The sequence below is a fragment of the Chlorocebus sabaeus genome, chromosome 14 (assembly GCF_047675955.1).
Source record: "Chlorocebus sabaeus isolate Y175 chromosome 14, mChlSab1.0.hap1, whole genome shotgun sequence".
NCBI lineage: Eukaryota > Metazoa > Chordata > Mammalia > Primates > Cercopithecidae > Chlorocebus > Chlorocebus sabaeus.
In genome coordinates this window covers 70774403-70793670 of record NC_132917.1, presented here as the reverse complement: position 1 = coordinate 70793670, position 19268 = coordinate 70774403, and the positions used below count along the sequence as shown (strand labels likewise).

At 51.1% G+C, this 19268-nt stretch overlaps 2 protein-coding genes and 1 pseudogene across 2 annotated transcripts in view; 1 reads left to right on the top strand and 2 right to left on the bottom strand.

The window, feature by feature from the left end:
- ATP6V1B1 (ATPase H+ transporting V1 subunit B1) overlaps positions 1 to 1086 on the bottom strand; it is a 29802-nt gene extending 28716 nt beyond the window's left edge. The window contains exon 1 of the mRNA XM_007970306.3: positions 873 to 1086. Within this exon, the coding sequence (XP_007968497.1) occupies positions 873 to 990 (118 nt within the window). The 5' untranslated portion in view covers positions 991 to 1086. The remainder of the gene's footprint in view (positions 1 to 872) is intronic.
- Positions 1087 to 3466: 2380 nt separating this feature from the next.
- The window catches only part of VAX2 (ventral anterior homeobox 2), a 33622-nt gene continuing 17820 nt past the window's right edge, over positions 3467 to 19268 (bottom strand). Inside the window, exons 2-3 of the mRNA XM_007970303.3 lie at positions 16148 to 16335; positions 3467 to 4138 (exon numbers count right to left, since the gene is read on the bottom strand). Of these exons, the coding sequence (XP_007968494.1) occupies positions 3701 to 4138; positions 16148 to 16335 (626 nt within the window). The 3' untranslated portion in view covers positions 3467 to 3700. The remainder of the gene's footprint in view (positions 4139 to 16147; positions 16336 to 19268) is intronic.
- On the top strand, positions 6450 to 6562 carry LOC119627472 (small nucleolar RNA U13; annotated as a pseudogene).

Here is a 19268-nt window from a genome sequence, read left to right as displayed (position 1 = left end):
CAGACATCTTGGCCACCCTTGCAGGACAGGCACAGGAGCCACACGTAGGGCCTCCCCTCTGAAATTGACAACGGTACATCCCAGCGCCTGTGGACACTTCCATGCCTCAAACCTGGATACTCGTTCTTATCCTAGCTGTACACACTCTCACCATACTCAGATATATGACCCTGCCGGAACACATACACACGTGCTCTCCGTAAGCGCACATGCACACACGTACATCACACCTAAGTGCACACACACACACCTTTGCCCTGAGTGCATAAGCATGCTGTCACACATTTCCTTACCCCAAGTGAAGGTGGGAGTACCCCCTAGACACATGCTCCCACCTGCTTATGCACACAGGCACCTCCCCAGTCGGGAGCAGAACACAACATGCACCCATTGATGTGACACACACAAGGCACCTATTTCCTCAGGCTGAGAGTGCTGACACTCTACACTGCCACACACGCCACTCCAAGTACACTTAATCACACCCCGCCTCACGCTGAGTGCTTGGGTGCACACTCCTCACACAGGCACGTTTACACAAGAGCAGGTGCACAGCACACCCTACTCTCAGGGGCAACTGGAAGCTGTCTCTGGACTTGGGGTGTTACGGCAGGATTGGGCTGATGACAGCTATTCCCCAGCGCTCTCTTCTAGGGTAGGCTGGGCTGGGGACCTGCAACCCCTCACCTGCAGAGGTGGCCCCTGGTCTAGGTGGCCCCATGGTGTCACTCTGCTGGACAGAGAGCCCTCCAAGTCTCCCCAGGTTTTGGGTCCTTCTCCTTTTCTGAGGCAAGAATCAGAGCCAGGGAATCTGGCAGCCCACCCCAGCTCCCCACCCTGACCTCACCCACCACGGTGGAGGGGCTACTCACTGACACGGGGGTGGGTGATGTAGTTTCGGGTGACCGCCTGCATGTGCTCTCGGGCTGCGCCTAGGTTGCAGCCACTGCCGGGGAGCCCCCCAGGCCTGCTGTCTATCTCCATGGCCATGGTGCAGTGCCCGGCTGGGAGCCCAGTGCCTGAGCCTGCTGCTGGTGGCAGCTCTGAGACCTCAGGTCCAGCTGGAGCTGGAGAGAGCCACTCAGCCTTCCCTGCGGCCACCCCTCCCCCCTCCTCTCCCCTCCCTCTCCTCCTTCTCTAGGTTGACAGTAAACAAGGAAGTCTTGGGCTCTGGCTCCCAAGCTTTCCCCACACTGAGTTGTGCAGGTCTGGGAGGGGCCCTGGTCACCTGGGAGCTGCAGGATGTGGAGGGAGAAGGGCAGAAGAGGGGAGGGCTGGCTTTTTCCTGCTTCTGTGCTAGGCGGTCCCTCCCCGCCAACCCCAAACTGTGTGAATTCAGTTCCTCCCCCTGGACCTTCAGGTGCTGTCAACATTCCCACACTCGTCCCTCAGCACAGCTCTTTCTGGTCTCTCCACACCCAACTTCTGGCAGGCTGCCCTCTCTTCACTGTTCTCGCAACCTGACCTCACCCTGCACTCCTTGCCCTGACTATACCTGGATACTTCTTCCCCCCACAATTCCATCGTCATCTTTTTGAACATCTGTAGAGAATTATTTCCTGGTCAGCCTCAGTGCTGCCTCCTACATGAAGCCTTCTCTGGATTCTCTAGCAGCCAAGATTTACTAAACATCTAGCCTCTTTCCTAAGTCATGCCCTTTAGGAGAGGCCTCTCTTGTCCCTGCCACTGGGCTGTGAGCCCCCAAAAGCTGAGCCTGTGTCTCCACCCACAGACCTGGGCCTCCTGAAGCCTGTCTGTCTCATATTATTGAGAGATCTTGAGAACGAGGGCTGGTCTCTCTCCATCTGATCGTAGAACCAGGTCTCATCTTCTCACATTCGCCTCCAGAGTTCTGTACAGCAGAGGCCTGCCCTGACCTTTCCAGTCCAGGTCAGAAAGTAAAATAGAGGTCCCTGTATTGTATAACTAAATACCTGGAGTTATAAATCAAGCTATGTGCACAGCCTGGCCTGGGTTCCACCCGAGACCTCACCACTGCTTCCCAAGAACTCTCTTTGTGTCATGAAACTAAGAGTTGTGGTTTCTCCTGGTGAGTGGAGTGTGGTACAGGTCCACTGGGCAAGGCAGGGTAGACTCTGGGTGGTAGCTGGACCTGCCCAACCCAAGGTCTTCCGGTCACCCCCATGCCTCATTCTAGACTCAGGATTTCTGCATTTCTAAGCTCCTCCCCAAACCATACCACTGAGCAGAGGGAAGGGCAGAAGTATGTTTGTCTAGGGATCACTGTCCCCAAGCACCCACGCCAGGTGACTCAGGACAGCCCATTTGAAACCAAAGCAGTGGCTACTATGTTTCTCAGAGCAGACTGGAGGAGACTGTGCTTGTTATTTCTGTTCACAGAGTCAAAATCTGACCCCGCATCCTCCCGCCTGAGGACCCGTTTCAGGTCTCTGGTTCCTGTCTCGTAATGCCCATCCTTTCAAAGGACTCTCCTGTGGAGGGCGGGGGTGGGTGCGACCACCAAGGAGCAGCACGAGGAAGATCTTTGTGGTGGTGGAACAGGTCTGCATCTGGATTGCAGTGGTGAGTCCATGAATCTATAAAATGACATGGCACTATGCACACACATGGTACCAATGTCAATTTCCTGGTTTTGATATTGTACGATAGGGAAGATGAAGCTTATCTGTCTCATACTATTGAGTTCCTGCCAGTGGAGGGAACTTCTCTGTCCTATCTCTGCAGCTTCCTGTAAATCTACAATTACTACAAAATAAAAAGTTAAATAAAAGAGTCTTGAGCAAGACTCTTATTTAACTTTTAAAAATTTTATATTGTTTGAGCAATATAAAATATATACATTATATACATATATATTTTGAGACAGAGTCTCCCTCTGTTGTCAGGCTGGAGTGCAGAGGCATGATTTCAGCTCACTGCAGCCTCCGCCTCCTGCGTTCAAGCAATTCTCCTGCCTCAGCCTCTTGAGTGGCTGAGATTATAGGTGCCTGCCACCACGCCCAGCTAGTTCTTGTATTTTTTGTGGAGATGGGGTTTCACTGTGTTGGCCAGGCTGTGTGTATATATATTCTAAAGGGTTTCATGTTGCAGTCTGTGATGGGTAGGCCCACTCTGAACACCTGGCCTCTTGCTTGCATTTACCTTTGATGCCCTCTGTCCCTCTCTCTCGACCTGGTCTCACATTTCATCATTCACCCTCTTCAACGTGACAATGTTTCCCTCTCTCAAGTATTTTTTATGTTTGAAAGAGGGTTTGTAAAGGGCAACATTTAACCAAAGAATTCGTGTTGGTGCCATGGGCCTCTATTGAGTGGGAGTCAGGTGCCTGCTGACCCACACATGTGAGTGCCCTGACCCCCAGAATCCCAGTTTCTGCCCCCTCCCATCTGAGGTCCCTCTGACTCTAAGCCCATTTTCCCTTCCAGTGACAAGAGGGATAAAAGGGATTGAGGGGTAAGTAGTTGTGCTGTGGGCGCTGTTTCCCTTCTTGTCATTGTTTTCCTTTTATTTCAGTGAGAGACACACACACGCACACCACTCACGCACACAAGCTGCGGGACCAAGGCCATTTGGTCTTGAGTCTCTGAGCTGGGGGGCAGGTGGGGAGGAGTGCATCGCTGCTGCCCCTCCTCTCCAGGGCCTGCTCAGTGCAGTCCGCTGGGGCACAGGAGGCTGGGAAGGTGCTGTGCTCAGGACTCAGTGTCACAGGGTAGGAGTCTTAAGTGTTAGCTTTCTTGCCGCTGCCAGCGCTGCCCACTTTCCGTTCTAGCCAGCTGTATGGCTCGAAGGCCGAGGAACCCAGTTCGTAGCCGGCAGGCAGGTCCAGCAGTGGGGCTGAGGAAAAGCAGACAGCTGGCAGAGGGGGCGGCAGCGGGGGGGAAGCCGAGGCCGAGGGCAGCGGGTTGAGGCGTGGGGAGGAGTTCCTGGGGTCACCTAAGGAGGTGCCCCTGTGGCTGGCAGGTAGGCCTGGCAGGCTAGGGGTCAGCGCCAGGAGGCTGGGGGCCCTGGGCACAGAGAGCAGCCGGCCCTGCTCCAGTAGCCGCAGAATGTTGGAGGTGGCAAAGGCCTCGGAGGCTGAGGAGGACGCCCGCTTCTCCAGGTCTCTGCTCTGGTCTTTCTTCTGCTTGGTGCGGCGGTTCTGGAACCAGACCTTCACCTTGGGGTGGGGGAGGGGTTGTCAAGGAGGGAGATGGGACAGGCGAAGCAAAGTGGGGGCAGGCGGGAGGAGGAGAGGGGAGGAAGGGCACGGGTGGGGCAGGTGGTGGATGGGGTGGGGCAGGGTGTGAGGGTGGAGCAGGAGGGAAAGAAGAGCAGATTGTTGTTAGGGTCTCCCCACAACCAGCCTGCTCTAGACCAACTGATTAGGGACTCTGGTCCCCCAAATTATGGAGGCCCCTCTACTGCTAAACTGACTTTGGCCTAGGATGGAGGAATGGATTGACAGACAGAGGATGGAGTTTGGGGGTACAACTGATGTTCTCCTCTTGGGCCCACATGCCCTTGGCTCAAAGTCAAGTTCACGGCCTCAGCCACCATTTATGTGCTGGTAATTCCAACTCTACCTCAGGCCCAGGAGTCTGAACTGAGATCCAGGTCACGTATCCACCTGCCTGCTAGACATCTCCCCATGGATATCTCAAAAAACACCCTAAACCCCACATGTGCAGCTCTGTCCTCCAAACAGAGGCTTCCCATGTTCCCTCTTCCATCATGGCTGCCTCCACTCACCTATGCAGGAGCCCCTCTCCCCGCTGCCTAGAGCAGACCCTCCTCTCTTCCTTTGTTCTCTCTGACCTGGATCATGGCACTGTCTCTACAGCAGCACCTCTCGACCCTGGCTGCCCATGAGAACCTGAGGAGCTTTAAGACCCTAGTTCACTTCTCACCTTGGACCAATAAACTCAGAACGGGGGAGCCTGGGACCCAGACTCTACTAGTTTTTAAAGCTCACCAGGTGGTTCCAAGGTGAAGAAACCAGTATTTTAAAGGTGTCTCTGCCCCAGGTCTAAACTGTAACATCTAGAGGGCTTGGGGCAAGAGAAAAAATGGAAGCCTCTGGCTCATGGCCCACCCTGGCTCTGACCCACACGTGTGTGGCTGCCCCAGCCTGTTCACACTCTGCAAATAACCCCGCATTGGCTGCTTCTTGGACCTGGGTCTGTGGTCTGCCCTTGGGAGGACTGACCCTGGAGAGGCCCAGACAGGTGCTGGATGTGGGCTCACGGCCATTTGGCAGGGAATTCTGAAACTGGACACTCTGGTGGCAGGGATGGGTGGTCTCGAAGGTGGGCACAGGCTTCTGGCAGGCTAGACCCCTTGGCTTTGCAGAGTCCTTATCACGTAGTTGGGGGGCATGGCCAGAGGAGGAGCCGGATTCCTGTCTGAGGATGGTGAGGTCTCTGCCTCCATGCTGGCTGCTGCTGCCTTTGGAGGGAGCTCTTTCTAACCTGATCTGAGCTCTTTCAAACCATTGCCCGGTTTGAAGTTTTTAGCAGCACCCTCCTGCCCCATCACCTATAAAGGCCAAGTTTCTCAACGTGACACCAAGTGTGACTGGATGTGGCAGGTTGTTGAGGGGGACTTCTGTTGGCCACACAAAGCTGAGGACACTGTGGTGCCACAGTCTGAAGAGAGTCACCAGCATCATGGAAGAGGTCTTTTTTAGGGCCTCTGAGAGGAGGCAGAACTGGCTCTGCTTCTACCACCCAGCACCCAGTGCTCCAACCCCCTTCCTAGTCTATGTGAGGAAAGGGAACTGGGCAGGAAGCTCAGGCTCAGTCCCCTGGGGGCCACAGAACCTCATGGGAGGAAGGGTGTGCTGCCCCACAGATGCAAGTTGGGGGAAGGCCCAAAAGAATCACTTGTAGGCACTAGGAGAGACTGGCATTCATGCCCCAGTCCAGAAACTCATCAGGCCACAGCACCTACAGGCCCATGTCATGGGGGCCACCATGGGAGGACCCAGAGTTGTTTCCCTGGGAACACAGAGGCCAACCCTGCTCCTCGCCTGGAGCTGGGGCAGGTGTACCAGGAGGGAGGTTGAGAACCGTGGAGGGGAGGGCCCAATAAGAAAAAGTCAGGAAGACCTTGCTGGTTCCTTCCTGTAAGGAAGGTTTTGAGAAGGTGCCAAGAAATGGGTGGAGGAGGAGGCTGGAGCCAGAGGGTTGCCCAGGTTAAGACGATAGGCAGAACCAAGGCAGACTAGGCCACCTTGGCCATGCCAGACATCACCACCTCCTAGGAGTGACTGTCCCTCCAGCAAAGGCCTTCAGAAAGTGAGGCCTGGGTGCCTCCCCTCCTCACATCAGAAGATGTCCAGTTTTTTAAAAATATCTCTGCCTCCTTGAAGCCACCCCCTGCCCTCTGATCCTGGAGGAGGTGGCTGTTGGGGGAAGAGGGAGCAAGTGACTGAGACAGGTCACAATCCCCTCCAGAGGCTGCACTGGGAGAAGGCAGAGTGGGCAGGGGTCCTTTCGTAGTTCTTCAGCAGGATGATTGTGTGTTCATGCTCCTATGTGAGATGTGCTTTCCGCAAACCTCAAACCTTGCTGGCAAGCAGTGAGTCAAGGCTGTTCTGAGTAGGGAAGCAGTGTGGGGCTTCAGGAGAAGATGAGATTTAAACTAGATGTGAGCTTGGTGTTTTGAAGGACATTGGATTGAGTTTCTTTCTTTATTTTTGTTTTTAGAGACAAAGTGTTGGTTTTCTGCCCAGGCTGGAGTGCACTAGTGTGATGAGAGCTCACTGCAGCCTCAAAATCCTGGCCTCAAGCGATCTTCTTGCCTTAGCCTCCCAAGTTCTGGGAGTACAGGTGCACACCACCGCACCTGGCGGACACAGATTCAATAACCAAAAATGACCAGAAAGTTATGGGATCTACTTGAGGTTGATTGCTTCCTTTATGTGTTCATTCACTCATCAGATATACACTGAGGCCCAGGGAATCAGCAGTGAACAAAGCCGAGTGAATCCTTGCCATGTGGAGTGGGCAGTGGAGTTGGGGAGGCAGAGGATGAACAACAAACACAAATAAGCCTATCTGTCAATTGGCAACAAGGACTTTGAGCCGTGTTTCTCAAATTATTTGAGGTGAGGACCACTTATTAAGTGTCCAATTTTGTTGAGGACCAATGCTTTAAAAAAACACAATTAAAATGAATTACTGGAAAGATTACTATATACTTTTTTTTTTTTTTTTTTTTTTTTGAGATGGAGTCTCACTCTGTAGCCCAGGCTGGAGTGCAGTGGCACGATCTCGGCTCACTGCAACTTCCACCTCCGGGGTTCAAGTGATTCTCCTGCCTCAGCCTCCTGAGTAGCTGGGATTATAGGCGTGTGCCATCACACCCAGCTAATTTTTGTATTTTTAGTAGAGACAAGGTTTCACCATGTTGGCCAGGCTGGTCTTGAACTCCTGACCTCATGATCTGCCCACCTCAGCCTCCTAAAGTGCTGGTATTACAGGCATGAGCCACTGCACCAGGCCTTTTCTAAATACCTATTGTCTATTTCTGTACTTACCATGTCATAGACAGGTAACAATTTATGGGCTGGCAGTGGCCCAAGGGTCATACTCTGGGGGGCACTGCTTTAGAGAAAGGTGGCAGGATAGCGGAAAGGAAGGAGGGAGGGTGACTATTTTGTTAATGGAATGGCACATGCAGCCTCCCTGAAGAGGGGACATTTGAAGAAGATATCCGTAAGGGATGGTCAAGGGAGATTCAGTCAAATCTAGCTAAAGGCAGTGACTGGAAAGAAGAAAATCCTTTCCTATTTGTCACCTCTGGAATCTGACTGCTGAGGGAAGCAGTCCCACCAGATCAAGGACCATAGCGCTGCACACTGCTGCATTCCCTGTCCCTGCTGGGAAGCTTCCTGACCTCTTAGCCAAGCCAGCACCTCCCCGTCCTGGGACGTGAAGCCAGGCACCACCTCCAGGAACCCCTGAGCCTCAGTGTCTCATCTTTAACATGGGGACAATAATACTTGGCTATTGCAGAGATGAAAGAAGAAAACCCATTGAGGGGGCTTAGCATCGTGCCTGGCCCACAGGAAATGTGGGTAGTTATTTATCGCTTGCTTTCTTTGTTTCTAGCTCTGTTTCTGAACTAGAGGGAGAGGAGACACAGATGTCATGATTCTGTTCCTTGGGAAGCTGAAGGTCTAGTGGGGGAGTGGCACTAACTCATTACCGACAAACAGAGGGCAATTTGTACTCAGGGAGTGGCAGTAACGGGGTGTGACAGATGAGGAATGACCAGGCATTTGCAAGGTGCTCTCCCACATATCCCATCTTCCTGCAGCTCTGAGTGTAGCAAGGAGAGGTGGGTGTGAGCTGGTGCTGGGTTTGGGCACCTCCTGAGAAGGTGAGCCTGGACTCTAGGAGAGGAGAAGTCAGAGGCAGATGGAGCAGGGGCTGGGACCAGGGGTGCTTGTTTCTTGGCCACATACGGGCTAGGTCAGGAATTCTCAAACTTGGCCGCACATTGGAATTTTCTGGGACGATGCCCAGGCCTCATTCCACACCCATATTAAATCAGAATCTCTAGGGACTGGGGCTGAGGCCTGGGTATTCTTCTAAAGCTCTGTGGGTGATTCTAATGTGCTTCCCAGCATTGCAAACTTCAAGGGCAGGAGTAAGAAGGCTCAACTCTCTACTTCCCACCATCAATCCCATCAGGCCCATCAGGCCGTAACAGGTAGGTTCATAAGGTCCTGCAAATGTTGTCTCTCTGTCTCTCTGAAGAACAGACAGGCTCAGAACCCTCTGAATGTGTCCCTCCTCCCCCAGGAGGCCTTCATTTCCACCTCAGGGTCATCCTCTTCTCAAGGTTAAATCCAAAGTGATCCATCCTTTTCCGCTTCTGGGAAACCATTCCTAGCCAACTTCACAGGGTGGCGAAGCCAGCACACCTCCTGAGGTGTGCCTCTTCTCTCACCTGCTCAGTGCACCTTCTGGGCTGTCTCTTTCCTCTGTCTTCTCAGGGCCCCTTGTGACCTCCTGGAGGCTGTCATCTTGACTCCCTGGGACTCAGTGAGTGCTTGGTGGCTGCCCCGCCCGCCTCCCGATCTCTTGCTGGGCCACACTGTGACCCACAGCTGCGTACCAGGGGATGGGCATGGTTTCCACTTGGCTGCCAGGACTACAGAGGAATTTTCCAGGAGATTATCCACCAGCTTCTTTGGGCTCATGGTCAGTATCAAATTCCAAGATTCATTGTTGATCTGGAAATGGCATTCTTCTTTTAAAGACTGTTTCCTGTGACCATGGGCCCATACTTAAACTGAGGTGAGTGGTATCTGTGTATCTAGGATGGCCTGGCTTTTGTAATCTGCACTGGAAAGGTATAATCTATTCTGCTGTTCTGGAAGAAGCCATCTGGGGCAGAGGCATCAAGCATGAGGCTGAGGACAATGCTGAAGGGCTGGAGCAGCTCTTATCCAAGCTAAGTGGGCATCCTGGGGGCATACTGGGACTTGGCAGTTTGTTCTCCGCCTGACTCCTGGGCTCCTGGCCCTAAGAACGTCCTCCAGGCCAGCTGCAGGAGGGGAGTCCTGAGCCAGCCTCTCACCTTCCCTTCCTCTGCAGCCACATCCTCTTATGTCCTGCTTGGACCCTGGTACTCCGGTCATTCATTCAGGCAACATAGAAATATCAAGCATTTGATGCAAGCCAGGCATTGCCAGGTGCTGAAAAAACAAAAATAAAGAAAACTCCATTTTGACCCTCTTGGCTGTCAGGCACTAGCAGGGTGGGTCATGGGCAAGCAGTAAGTGTTATGATATGGTAAGTGTTTGGCTGAAGTAGCAGACAATATAGTGGAGAATCAGAGGTCAGACAGCCCCTATTTCAATTCTGGTTCCCTTACTAGCTAGATGACTTAGGACAAGTTACTTAACTTCTTGGTGCCTCAGTTTCCCCATCAGTAAAACAGGGTTCATAACTCTTTTTTTTTTTTTTTTTTTTTGAGACGGAGTCTGGCTCTGTCGCCCAGGCTGGAGTACAGTGGCCGGATCTCAGCTCACTGCAAGCTCCGCCCCCCAGGTTCTCGCCATTCTCCTGCCTCAGCCTCCCGAGTAGCTGGGACTACAGGCGCCCACCACCACGCCCGGCTAATTTTTGTATTTTTTAGTAGAGACGGGGTTTCACCGTGTTAGCCAGGATGGTCTCGATCTCTTGACCTCGTGATCCGCCCGTCTCGGCCTCCCAAAGTGCTGGGATTACAGGCTTGAGCCACCGCGCCCGGCCTCATAACTCTTCCTCATAGTTTTGTTGTAATGACTCCGTAGGCTAATAATCATGGACTTAGTAAAGTGCCTGGCAGATGATGAAGTCTTTTTTTTTTTTTTTTTGAGATGGGGTTTACTCTGTTGCCCAGGCTGGAGTGCAGCGGCACAATCTCGGCTCACTGCAAGCTCCGCCTCCCGGGTTCACGCCATTCTCCTGCCTCAGCTTCTCAAGTGGCTGGGACTATAGGCGCCTGCCACCACGCCTGGCTAATTTTTTGTATTTTTAGTAGAGACGGGGTTTCACCGTATTAGCCAGGATGGTCTCAATCTCCTGACCTTGTGATCCGCCTGCCTTGGCCTCGCAAAGTGCTGGGATTACAGGCGGGAGCCACCGTGCTCAGCCAATGATAAAGTCTTTTAAGCAACATGGTGATCACATCTGGTCAGATTTGCTCACTTTTCCGTAAGCCAGTGATTCTCAGACATCACTGTGCATCTGGAATGAAAAATATATAGGTTGTGGGGGTCTTCCTTCCCTAGAAATCTGACTGGGAACCTCTGGGCTGAGGGTGGCACAGGCATCTGTATTTTACCCCAGGGGAGCTGTACGTATAGCTGGTCTCCAGAGCATACCTTGAGAAATGCTGCTTTAATCAAACACCAAACTTTCTTTTTTAAACAAAGCATGGTGACAAGGTGTATCAGAAAGTTTCTAAAATCAAGGAGAACTGGATTAAGTGGGGCTGTCCCTGTTCTCCAACATGAGAAGAGCTTTGAGTGCATGCTACCCTTGCGCTGATAAAGGTGGGCAGAGGGTTCTTCTGTAGTCTCAAGAGAGAGATTCCTCTGAAGCTGCCCCTGCTCTCCAGGGCAGCCATGCACAGCCTCTCTTTCACAGCCATGGAGTCTGGGCAAGGCTGGGACGGAGGTCAGCTGCACTGCGTTTTGCTCACTGTTCCTACTGTGGTGGACTCCTTATCCTGCAGAGCCCTATGGGTGGTGGGGAGCCAAGGAAAGGGCTTCCCCATTCTGCCTGCCCAATCCTGTAAGCGGGCTTCTGATTTAAATCTGCAGACAACTCAACTGAATTGGGCATGCTAGATTAAAAAAAGAGATTAGCCATGGAAATGGGCCCTGAGCAAGCTCTGTGTTTTCTCTGCCTGAATTGGAACCACGCCTGGGTCCTCTGAGTATCCAGGGAATAAGGTAGAGATGCTGTTTGGCAGAAGGAAGAGAAGAGAAAAAAGAGAGAAGAGAAGAGATAAGAAGAGAGAAGAGAGGAGAGGAGAGGAGAAACAGAGAGAGAAGCAGGTATTTTGGAGAGCAGTTGGAGCGCATATTCAGCAGAGCACTGGGAGGAAGGTCTGTGAGTAGCTGGGGCTGAATCTCTTGGGCCCAAAAGAACTTTTGGCTTCCAGTCTCTTCCAATTCCTGGCTACACCGTGGTTCCCGTTATTGAATTTCCACAAGGCTATAGCTTCTGTTTTTATCCCTGGGGAGACCATCCATTATCTGAGGGGACCTGAAGGAATTTCTTATCTTTTCCCCCAAAAGAGCTCTGACAGAGACTCTCAGATAACTTAACTTTAATCAGAGAAAAACCAGCCCTCCCCCAAAATCTGACATGCCTTCCTGACATCTCTGCTGGGATCTCAAACTTAACTGATCCAAAGCAATATTCTTGATTACGCTCCCACCATCTTGCTTCTCCCCTACTTTCTCAACTCGTTAAATGGTGTCACCATTCTCCCAGTTGTTCAACCCAAACCACTTCCTTTCCCTCACCCTGTGTGTGTAATCCATGAGCAAGTCCTAACAGGTTCCAGCGCTAAATTAGAGTACCTCTCACGTCAGTGCGCTTCTCTTCTCCACCACCTCTCTGTTCAAGGCCCATGTCAGTAGTCCCTACCGTCCACCCCGTCCCCTTCCCTGGGTGGCAGCCAGAGCAACTTCTGTAAAATGTCAATCATCTCCTGTCACTTTCTCTTCAATGTATTATCATGATCTCTAAGCCCCATATGATCCTCCCCTACCTACTTACTCAATTACCCTGTAGCTCCAGCCACTCTGGCCTTCTGACACTTCTAGAGCATTCTATGCCAGTTCCTGCCCCTCAGGTCTTCATAGTTACCCTCTGCCTTGACGTGTCCTGGCTCCTCATCTGGCTGTCTCTTCCTTGTCACTCAGGCCTAAGCTCAATGTCATCTTCTCTAAGAGGCCTTCCCTGAACACCTCAATAAAACACTTCCTTCTAGTCTCTCTCCTATGACCCCATTTGAGCTCCCTCATAACACTTATCACTCTTGGAAATCCAGTTTGTCTGTCTCCGTGGATCTTAGCTGCACAAGGGCAGGTGCCTGGTCTGTTTTGTTCGAAGCTATAGCCCTAGTGCCTAGAAGAGTACCTGCTGTATAGTAGATATTCAATAACAGTTTTGAACAAAAGTATGGGTGAACATACTGAGAATGCCACAGAATCCTAGCTACAAGTTAGTTAACCTCTCTGAGGCTCAGTTTGCTTAAATGGGGATAATAGGACCCATAAAGCCATCTTCTTCTAAAGGTTAAATGAGCTCATGAATGCGCCTGCTGCAAATCTTGAGCAAGTTATTTATTTAACTTTTCTATGCCTCAGTTTCCTTCTTTTTAAAGTGGAAACAATATACTCTTATTGGCTGGGCACAGTGGCTCACACCTATAATCCCAGCACTTTGGAAGGTGGAGGAGGAAGGATTACTTGAGACCAGGAGTTCCAGGTCAGCCTAGGAAACAAAGCGAGACCCTGTCTCTACAGTAAATGAATGAATGAATGAATGAATGAATAAATAAATAAATAAATAAATAAATAAATAAATAAATAAATAAGACTTACTGTCGTATGCTAATGAGGTGATTCAGGGTGGATCTCTAGGTAGTTTCAGGACTGGGGCTGGTTCTAGAAAGACCATACTTGTGATTAGAGGGTGGAAACTTTCAGCCGACCCCATTTTTTCCTTCTGGGCAGGGGAGGGAAATGGAGATTGGATTATAGTCTTTTTTTGTTTGTTTTTGAGATAGAGTCTTGCTCTGTCACCCAGGCTGGAGTGCAGTGGAGCTAACATGACTCACTGTAGCCTTGACCTCCTGGGCTCAAACAATCTTCCCGCCTCAGCCTCCCAAGTAGCTGGTACTACAGGTGTTTGCCACCACACCCTGCAGTTTACAGTGTAAACTGTAAAAAATGTTTCAAAAAACTCTTTTAGAGATAAGGGCTCCCTGTGCTGCCCAGGCTGGTCTTGAACTCCTGGGATCCTGAGTGATCCTCCCTCCTTGGCCTCCCAAAGTGCTGGGATTACAGGCATGAGCCACTGTGCCAGGCTGGCCTGGATTTGGTCTTGAACAAGGAGACCAGGAGAACTTCTGGTTGGCGAACACGTGGAAGCACTGGGAACAGGGACACTGGAAACATATGGGAGCTCCACGCACCTCCCCCTTACCTTGCCCTTTGCCTCTTCCATCTGGCTGTTCCTCACTTGTGTCATTTATAACAAACCAGCAAGCGTAGGGGAGGTGTTTCCTGAGTTCTGTGCATCATTCTAGTGAATTGTCAAACCTGAAGAGGGTGATGTGGGAGCCCCCAGTTTTAGGCCAGTCCGTTCAGAAGCACAGGTGGCTCCTGGAACTTGAGTCTGCTGTGGCACTGTCTTGTGGGACTGAGCCCTTAACTTGTAGGGTCTAAGCTAGCTCTGGGAATTGCTGTCAGTATTGAACTGTTGAATATACTCAGTGACGCTGGAGAATTGCAGCACTGCCTGCTGGTGGTTGGAACATACCATACACTTGGTGTTGGAAGAAAAATCTCACATGTATCCCACAAGGTTGTGGTGAGGACTAAACTAGTTAGACTATGTCACACCCTTGGAACAGGACCTGGTGCATGGGAAGTGCTCAATAAGCATTAGCTGTCCATGACTTTTACTATCTGTCAACCCTAGGACTGGGGACAGAGAAAGGAGGGTCATCAGTGGGAACAGTGCGGAGGACTCGCTGAGGGCCTACTGTGTGAGCAGCTGTGTTCTGGTTTCCTTGCGGAGCGCGACGAGGGGCCATGGCCTATAAACACATTCTTGCCCTTGGGAAGCAAATACTGGTGGAGATCCAACCCCACACACGTACACATTCGCACACACACACACACATGTACACATGCACACACACACACACACATACACACACTCTCTCTCTCTCTCTGTGTCTCTCTCCAGGTCAAGCCATGTGGAAAGGTCTCTTGGGAAGAGGGCAAGGTGCCTGCAGAAGGCTTCCTGGAAGAGGAGGGGCTTGGGCTTGACCTCCAAGGGCAGCTCAGTGTAGGGAATACGGGCCTCGGTGACTTCCCCAGGAGCTCTGGCCTGGCCCTGCCACTGCAGCCTCCTCTCTGAACACAGGCCAGGCTTCCCAGCCCCCTGTTGAGCCCAGCTGGAGAGAGGCCCTGAAGGGTTGTTTGGGAGCTCTGCAGTGGCAGCTGGGGGAAAACAAGTGCAGGTGGAGATGACCCAGCCCTGCAGGACAGCAGCTGCTGTCCTTCCCCAGCCTGCCCCTCCTCCCGGTCTGCCCCTCCTCTGCCTCTCGCCCCTTCTTGCCTCTTCCTCTGTCTTACACTCAGTGTACCCCAGGAGGAGCCTGCTCACCCCTCAAGGGGACCAGGACTTCCACGGGCAGCTGACTACCCCCTCCCCAGGGGTGGGCTACACAGCACTCTGTTGGTGGGATTTGAGGGGCTGGAGGAATTATGCTGAGGGAAGCAGGGAGAGCTGACCTCACTGAGGCAGGGACACAGGGGAGGACAGCAGCCACACAGCACAGAGGGGAAGCCCTCACTCCAGCACAGCCTCCTGCCTCACTCCCAGGAAGGAAACCAGAACACTGCTCCAGACCAGCGCTTCCTCACTCCCCTCCTCCCTTCCTCTCCACTTTATCAATCCTATTTTGGCCATTGTTTGCAATGCATGTATTGAGTGATCTCCCTCAAATATGAAAGCAAACTACTAGAGCTCTGGCTGCAAGAAGGGTCTCTGAGTTATTCTTTGACAAGCTCAAGGAAGGTTGCCTCGTTTATAGGCAGCATGAAGATGAAAGACTGCTTGTCCGAAGCCCAGCTCTGGAACGAGTTAGTTCTCTGACCTTGGGCATAACTTCCTGTCACCTGTAACATGGGAATGACATCATCTGCTTCTTGGCAGGGATTAGTTACTTAACATAGGCAAAGCACTTAGCGCCTGACACATGTTAAGTACTAAGTATTATTATTATCGTTAGTAGTAGTATTCTGTAGCTCTAGTACCAGCTTGAAGGGTCTCCATTCATACAGGGTAGGTGCTTAATTTACAAACGTTTTTTTCTTTCGAGTTAAGCATACTACTGTTAAAATGCCAGTCCTACCCAGGTGAAGGGGGTGTGCAGACCCCTCCTTTCCAACAAGAGACTGAGGCACCCTGAGATGAAGGGAAGGTGATGGAGAGTGAGAAAGGGCCAGAAATGGAGAAGCAAGAGGTCCCCAGCCCAATTTTATAACGTTTCATCTTCCCCAGAATCTTTATTTCCAACCAGCCAAGCCCTCACCATCCCTTCTCGTCACTCCTCTTACATGCCAACACCCCCTCAAGCCATTCCCTGCCCCCTGAGGGCTGCTCTCCCCGTTTCTCTGAACCTTTTCCATATTCCATCCAAAAGTGCCTGATGTATCCAGAAGGCCCTCGCTGGCATTTCCTGACTGTCTGTGGTCACGGTGTGTTTATTTGCTCTTTCGCTCTCATTTACCTGTAGCTGAAAGTCTTTCCCTCGTGCTTGTCTGAACTCCTCCGAAGTTGGGTCTCCCTGTAGCAGTTCACAGGGCCTCATATCCCCAGGAGTTCCCAGGCTGCCAGGACAAGAGTGGAGTGGCCTGGCCCTGGTCTCTTACCTGCGTCTCGGAGAGGTTCAACTGGCGGGCCAGCTCAGTGCGCTCGCGGCCCACCACGTACTGGCAGCGCTGGAACTCCATCTCCAGGCGGTACAGCTGCTCGGCAGTGAAGGATGTACGTGTCCGCTTGGGTCGGTCCAGGTCCAGGCCCTTAGGCAGGACAATTTCCCGAATTGTCCCCTTGGCATCTGCAGAGACCATGAAAGGAGCCAGGTTAGTTCATTAGCTAGGGAGTGAGATCACCAGAAAGCATCTTAATAAAAGGTGGTGTGATCTATTGCGGAGCTCCTCCAGCCTGGATCTGGTTGCATGACCTGTAACAAGTTGCCCATCCTCTCTGGGCCCAGATTCCTTAACCACCCAATGCAGGATATTGTATCGAATGAGTAGCTAAATGTATGTGAATAGGCCTCAGTACAAATACCATCGTGGTCTGGGAAGAAAGGACTCACTCTGACCCAGCCAGGATTCTGGGCCTTTGCAGAGTAAGGAACAGATGGGAAAAATATGCTGGATCCTCAAGGACATAAGGAATGATGGGTTAGAATTGAGTGTGATCAATCAGGTAAGGCTTACTGGAGAGGTCAGAGCCGGGTCCTAAGCTATGTGTGTGTGTGTATGTGTTGTGTGTATGTGCATGCATGAAGGAGTATTATCCACAGACCTGGGGTCCATGAGGAGGCGGCTAGCTGATGAGGGGCAGAGGACAGTCTGGGGAGCTGAGGTCCCCAGGAGGAGCCCAAGGACAACTGCTGTCATATCAGTCTGCTGGGATGCTTTCCAGATGGGGGCTCCTGCCACTCCCCATATACCTAGTCCTGAACAGTAGGGCCACTCCTGTACTCTGACCAATGCCCTCCACGCACAGGGCCTCCAATATTTTGGAGCCCACTGAAGAGAGATTGAAAACCCAGCAGCCCATTTTCCCCATGCATTCCTGATAAAGAACTTAGTAACATTTAACTACAGGGGTGGAGATGATCCATGTTTGACCCACACATACCGATGGCTTGAAATCTAGTTATTAGAACATTTTCTGTTACAAATTAGATTGTGGAAATATGCAGCATCACACCTGTAGGATTTACAAAATCACTGCCAACAAATGATGTCCATCATAACGAAGCCAAACTAACAGGAATTTCCATTACTTAACATTGGCAATGGGAAGCTTACCAACTCAAGGATGCCATGAGGAAACCCAGGGAAGAAAGCAACCCTCCACAGGTGCAGGAATTCCAATGCCCTCCAGGGGGCGCACGCAGTCGGAGTTTGCTACGCGGCCAGACTGGGCAGTAGCTGTTGACGTTGCAGCCATAACAAAGGGTGACACTTCTGCAGTACTTGCTCTGGGCCAGGCACTGTTCTAAGCACTTAATTTAATTTAATTTTGTTTTGTTTATTTATTTTTTGAGACAGGGTCTTACTCTCTCGCCCAGGCTGGAGTGCAGTGGCGCATCTCAGCTTACTGCGGTCTCGACTTCCTGGGTTCAATCCATCCTCCTGCTTCAGCCTCCCGAGTCGCTGGGACTACAGGAGCGAACCACAACGCCCAGCTAATTGTTGTATTTTTTGTAGAGACGGGGGCATAGGGGCTTGTTGCCCAGGCTGGTCTGTAACTTCTGGGCTCAAGTGATCCGCCCTCCTCGGCCTTCCAAAGTGGTGGGATTACAGGCGTGAGTCACTGCACCTGGCCTTATTTTATTTTTATTTTTCTCTTTGTTTTTAAAAAATGAGATGGGGTCTCACCCAGGCTGGTTTTGAACTCCTGGGCTCAAGTGATCCTCTTGTCTCAGCCTTCCAAAGTGCTGGGATTGCAGCTGTGAGCCACCACACCCCGCTGTTTTAAGCACTTTAACCTTCCCAATGTCTCTATGAATTTGGAATTATTATGATCCCCGTTTTACAGATGAGGAAATGGAGTAACAAATTTTAAGTAATTTACTCAAGGTCATACTGGCAGTGTCCAAGAAACTCTTGAAACACCGTCATTTTTTTTTTTTTTTTTTTTTTGTGTACACACTCTGTTGCTTAGGCTGGAGTGCAGTGGCACCATCTCAGCTCACGACAACCTCCTCCTCCCAGGTTCAAGTGATTCTCCTGCCTCAGCCTCCCGAGTAACCGGGACTACAAGCGCGTGCCACCACACCCGGCTAATTTTTGTATTTTTAGTAGAGACGGGGTTTCACTATGTTGGCCAGGCTGGTCTCGAACTCCTGGCCTCATTCATGATCCATCCACCTCGACCTCCCAAAGTGCTGGGATTACAGGCATGAGCCACTGCACCTGGCTCCATCATTTTACTTTATGCCTTCCCTCCGTTCGTTCGTTCGTTTCTTTCTTTCTTTCTTTCTTTCTTTCTTTCTTTCTTTCTTTCTTTCTTTCTTTCTTTCTTTCTTTCTTTCTTTCTTTCTTTCTTTTTCCTTCTTTCTTTCTTTCTTCTTTCTTTCTTTTTCCTTCCTTCCTTCTTTCTTTCTTTTCTTTCTTTCTTTCTTTCTTTCTTTCTTTCTTTCTTTCTTTCTTTCTTTCTTTCTTTCTTTCTTTTTCTTTTTCCTTCCTTCCTTCCTTCCTCCTTCCTTCCTTCCTTCCTTCCTTCCTTCCTTCCTTCCTTCCTTCCTTCTTTCTTTTCTTTTCTCTTTTCTTTTCTTTTCTTTTCTTTTCTTTTCTTTCTTTTTGAGATGGAGTCTCACTCTGTCGCCCAGGCTGGAGTGCAGTGGTGCAATCTCGGCTCACTGCAAACTCCATCTCCCGGTCTCACACCATTCTCCTGCCTCAGCCTCCCGAGTAGCTGGGACTACAGGCACCCGCCACCATGCCTGGCTAATTTTTTGTATTTTTAGTGGAGACGAGGTTTCACCATATTAGCCAGGATAGTCTCGATCTCCTGACCTCGTGATCCGCCTGCCTCGGCCACCCAAAGTTCTGGGATTACAGGCGTGAGCCATCATGCCCGGCCCTCAGTTGGTAATTCTTAATAATTCAATTAATAGGTTGAGATGAAGTGGACTTGGTCATGAGTAAAAGATGGAATCTTCTGGATGAGTTCATCACTCCCCTGGAGAACATAATGGAAAGAGCTGTATTTGGGACATGCTGTCTACCAGGAGGCTCCTTGTGATCC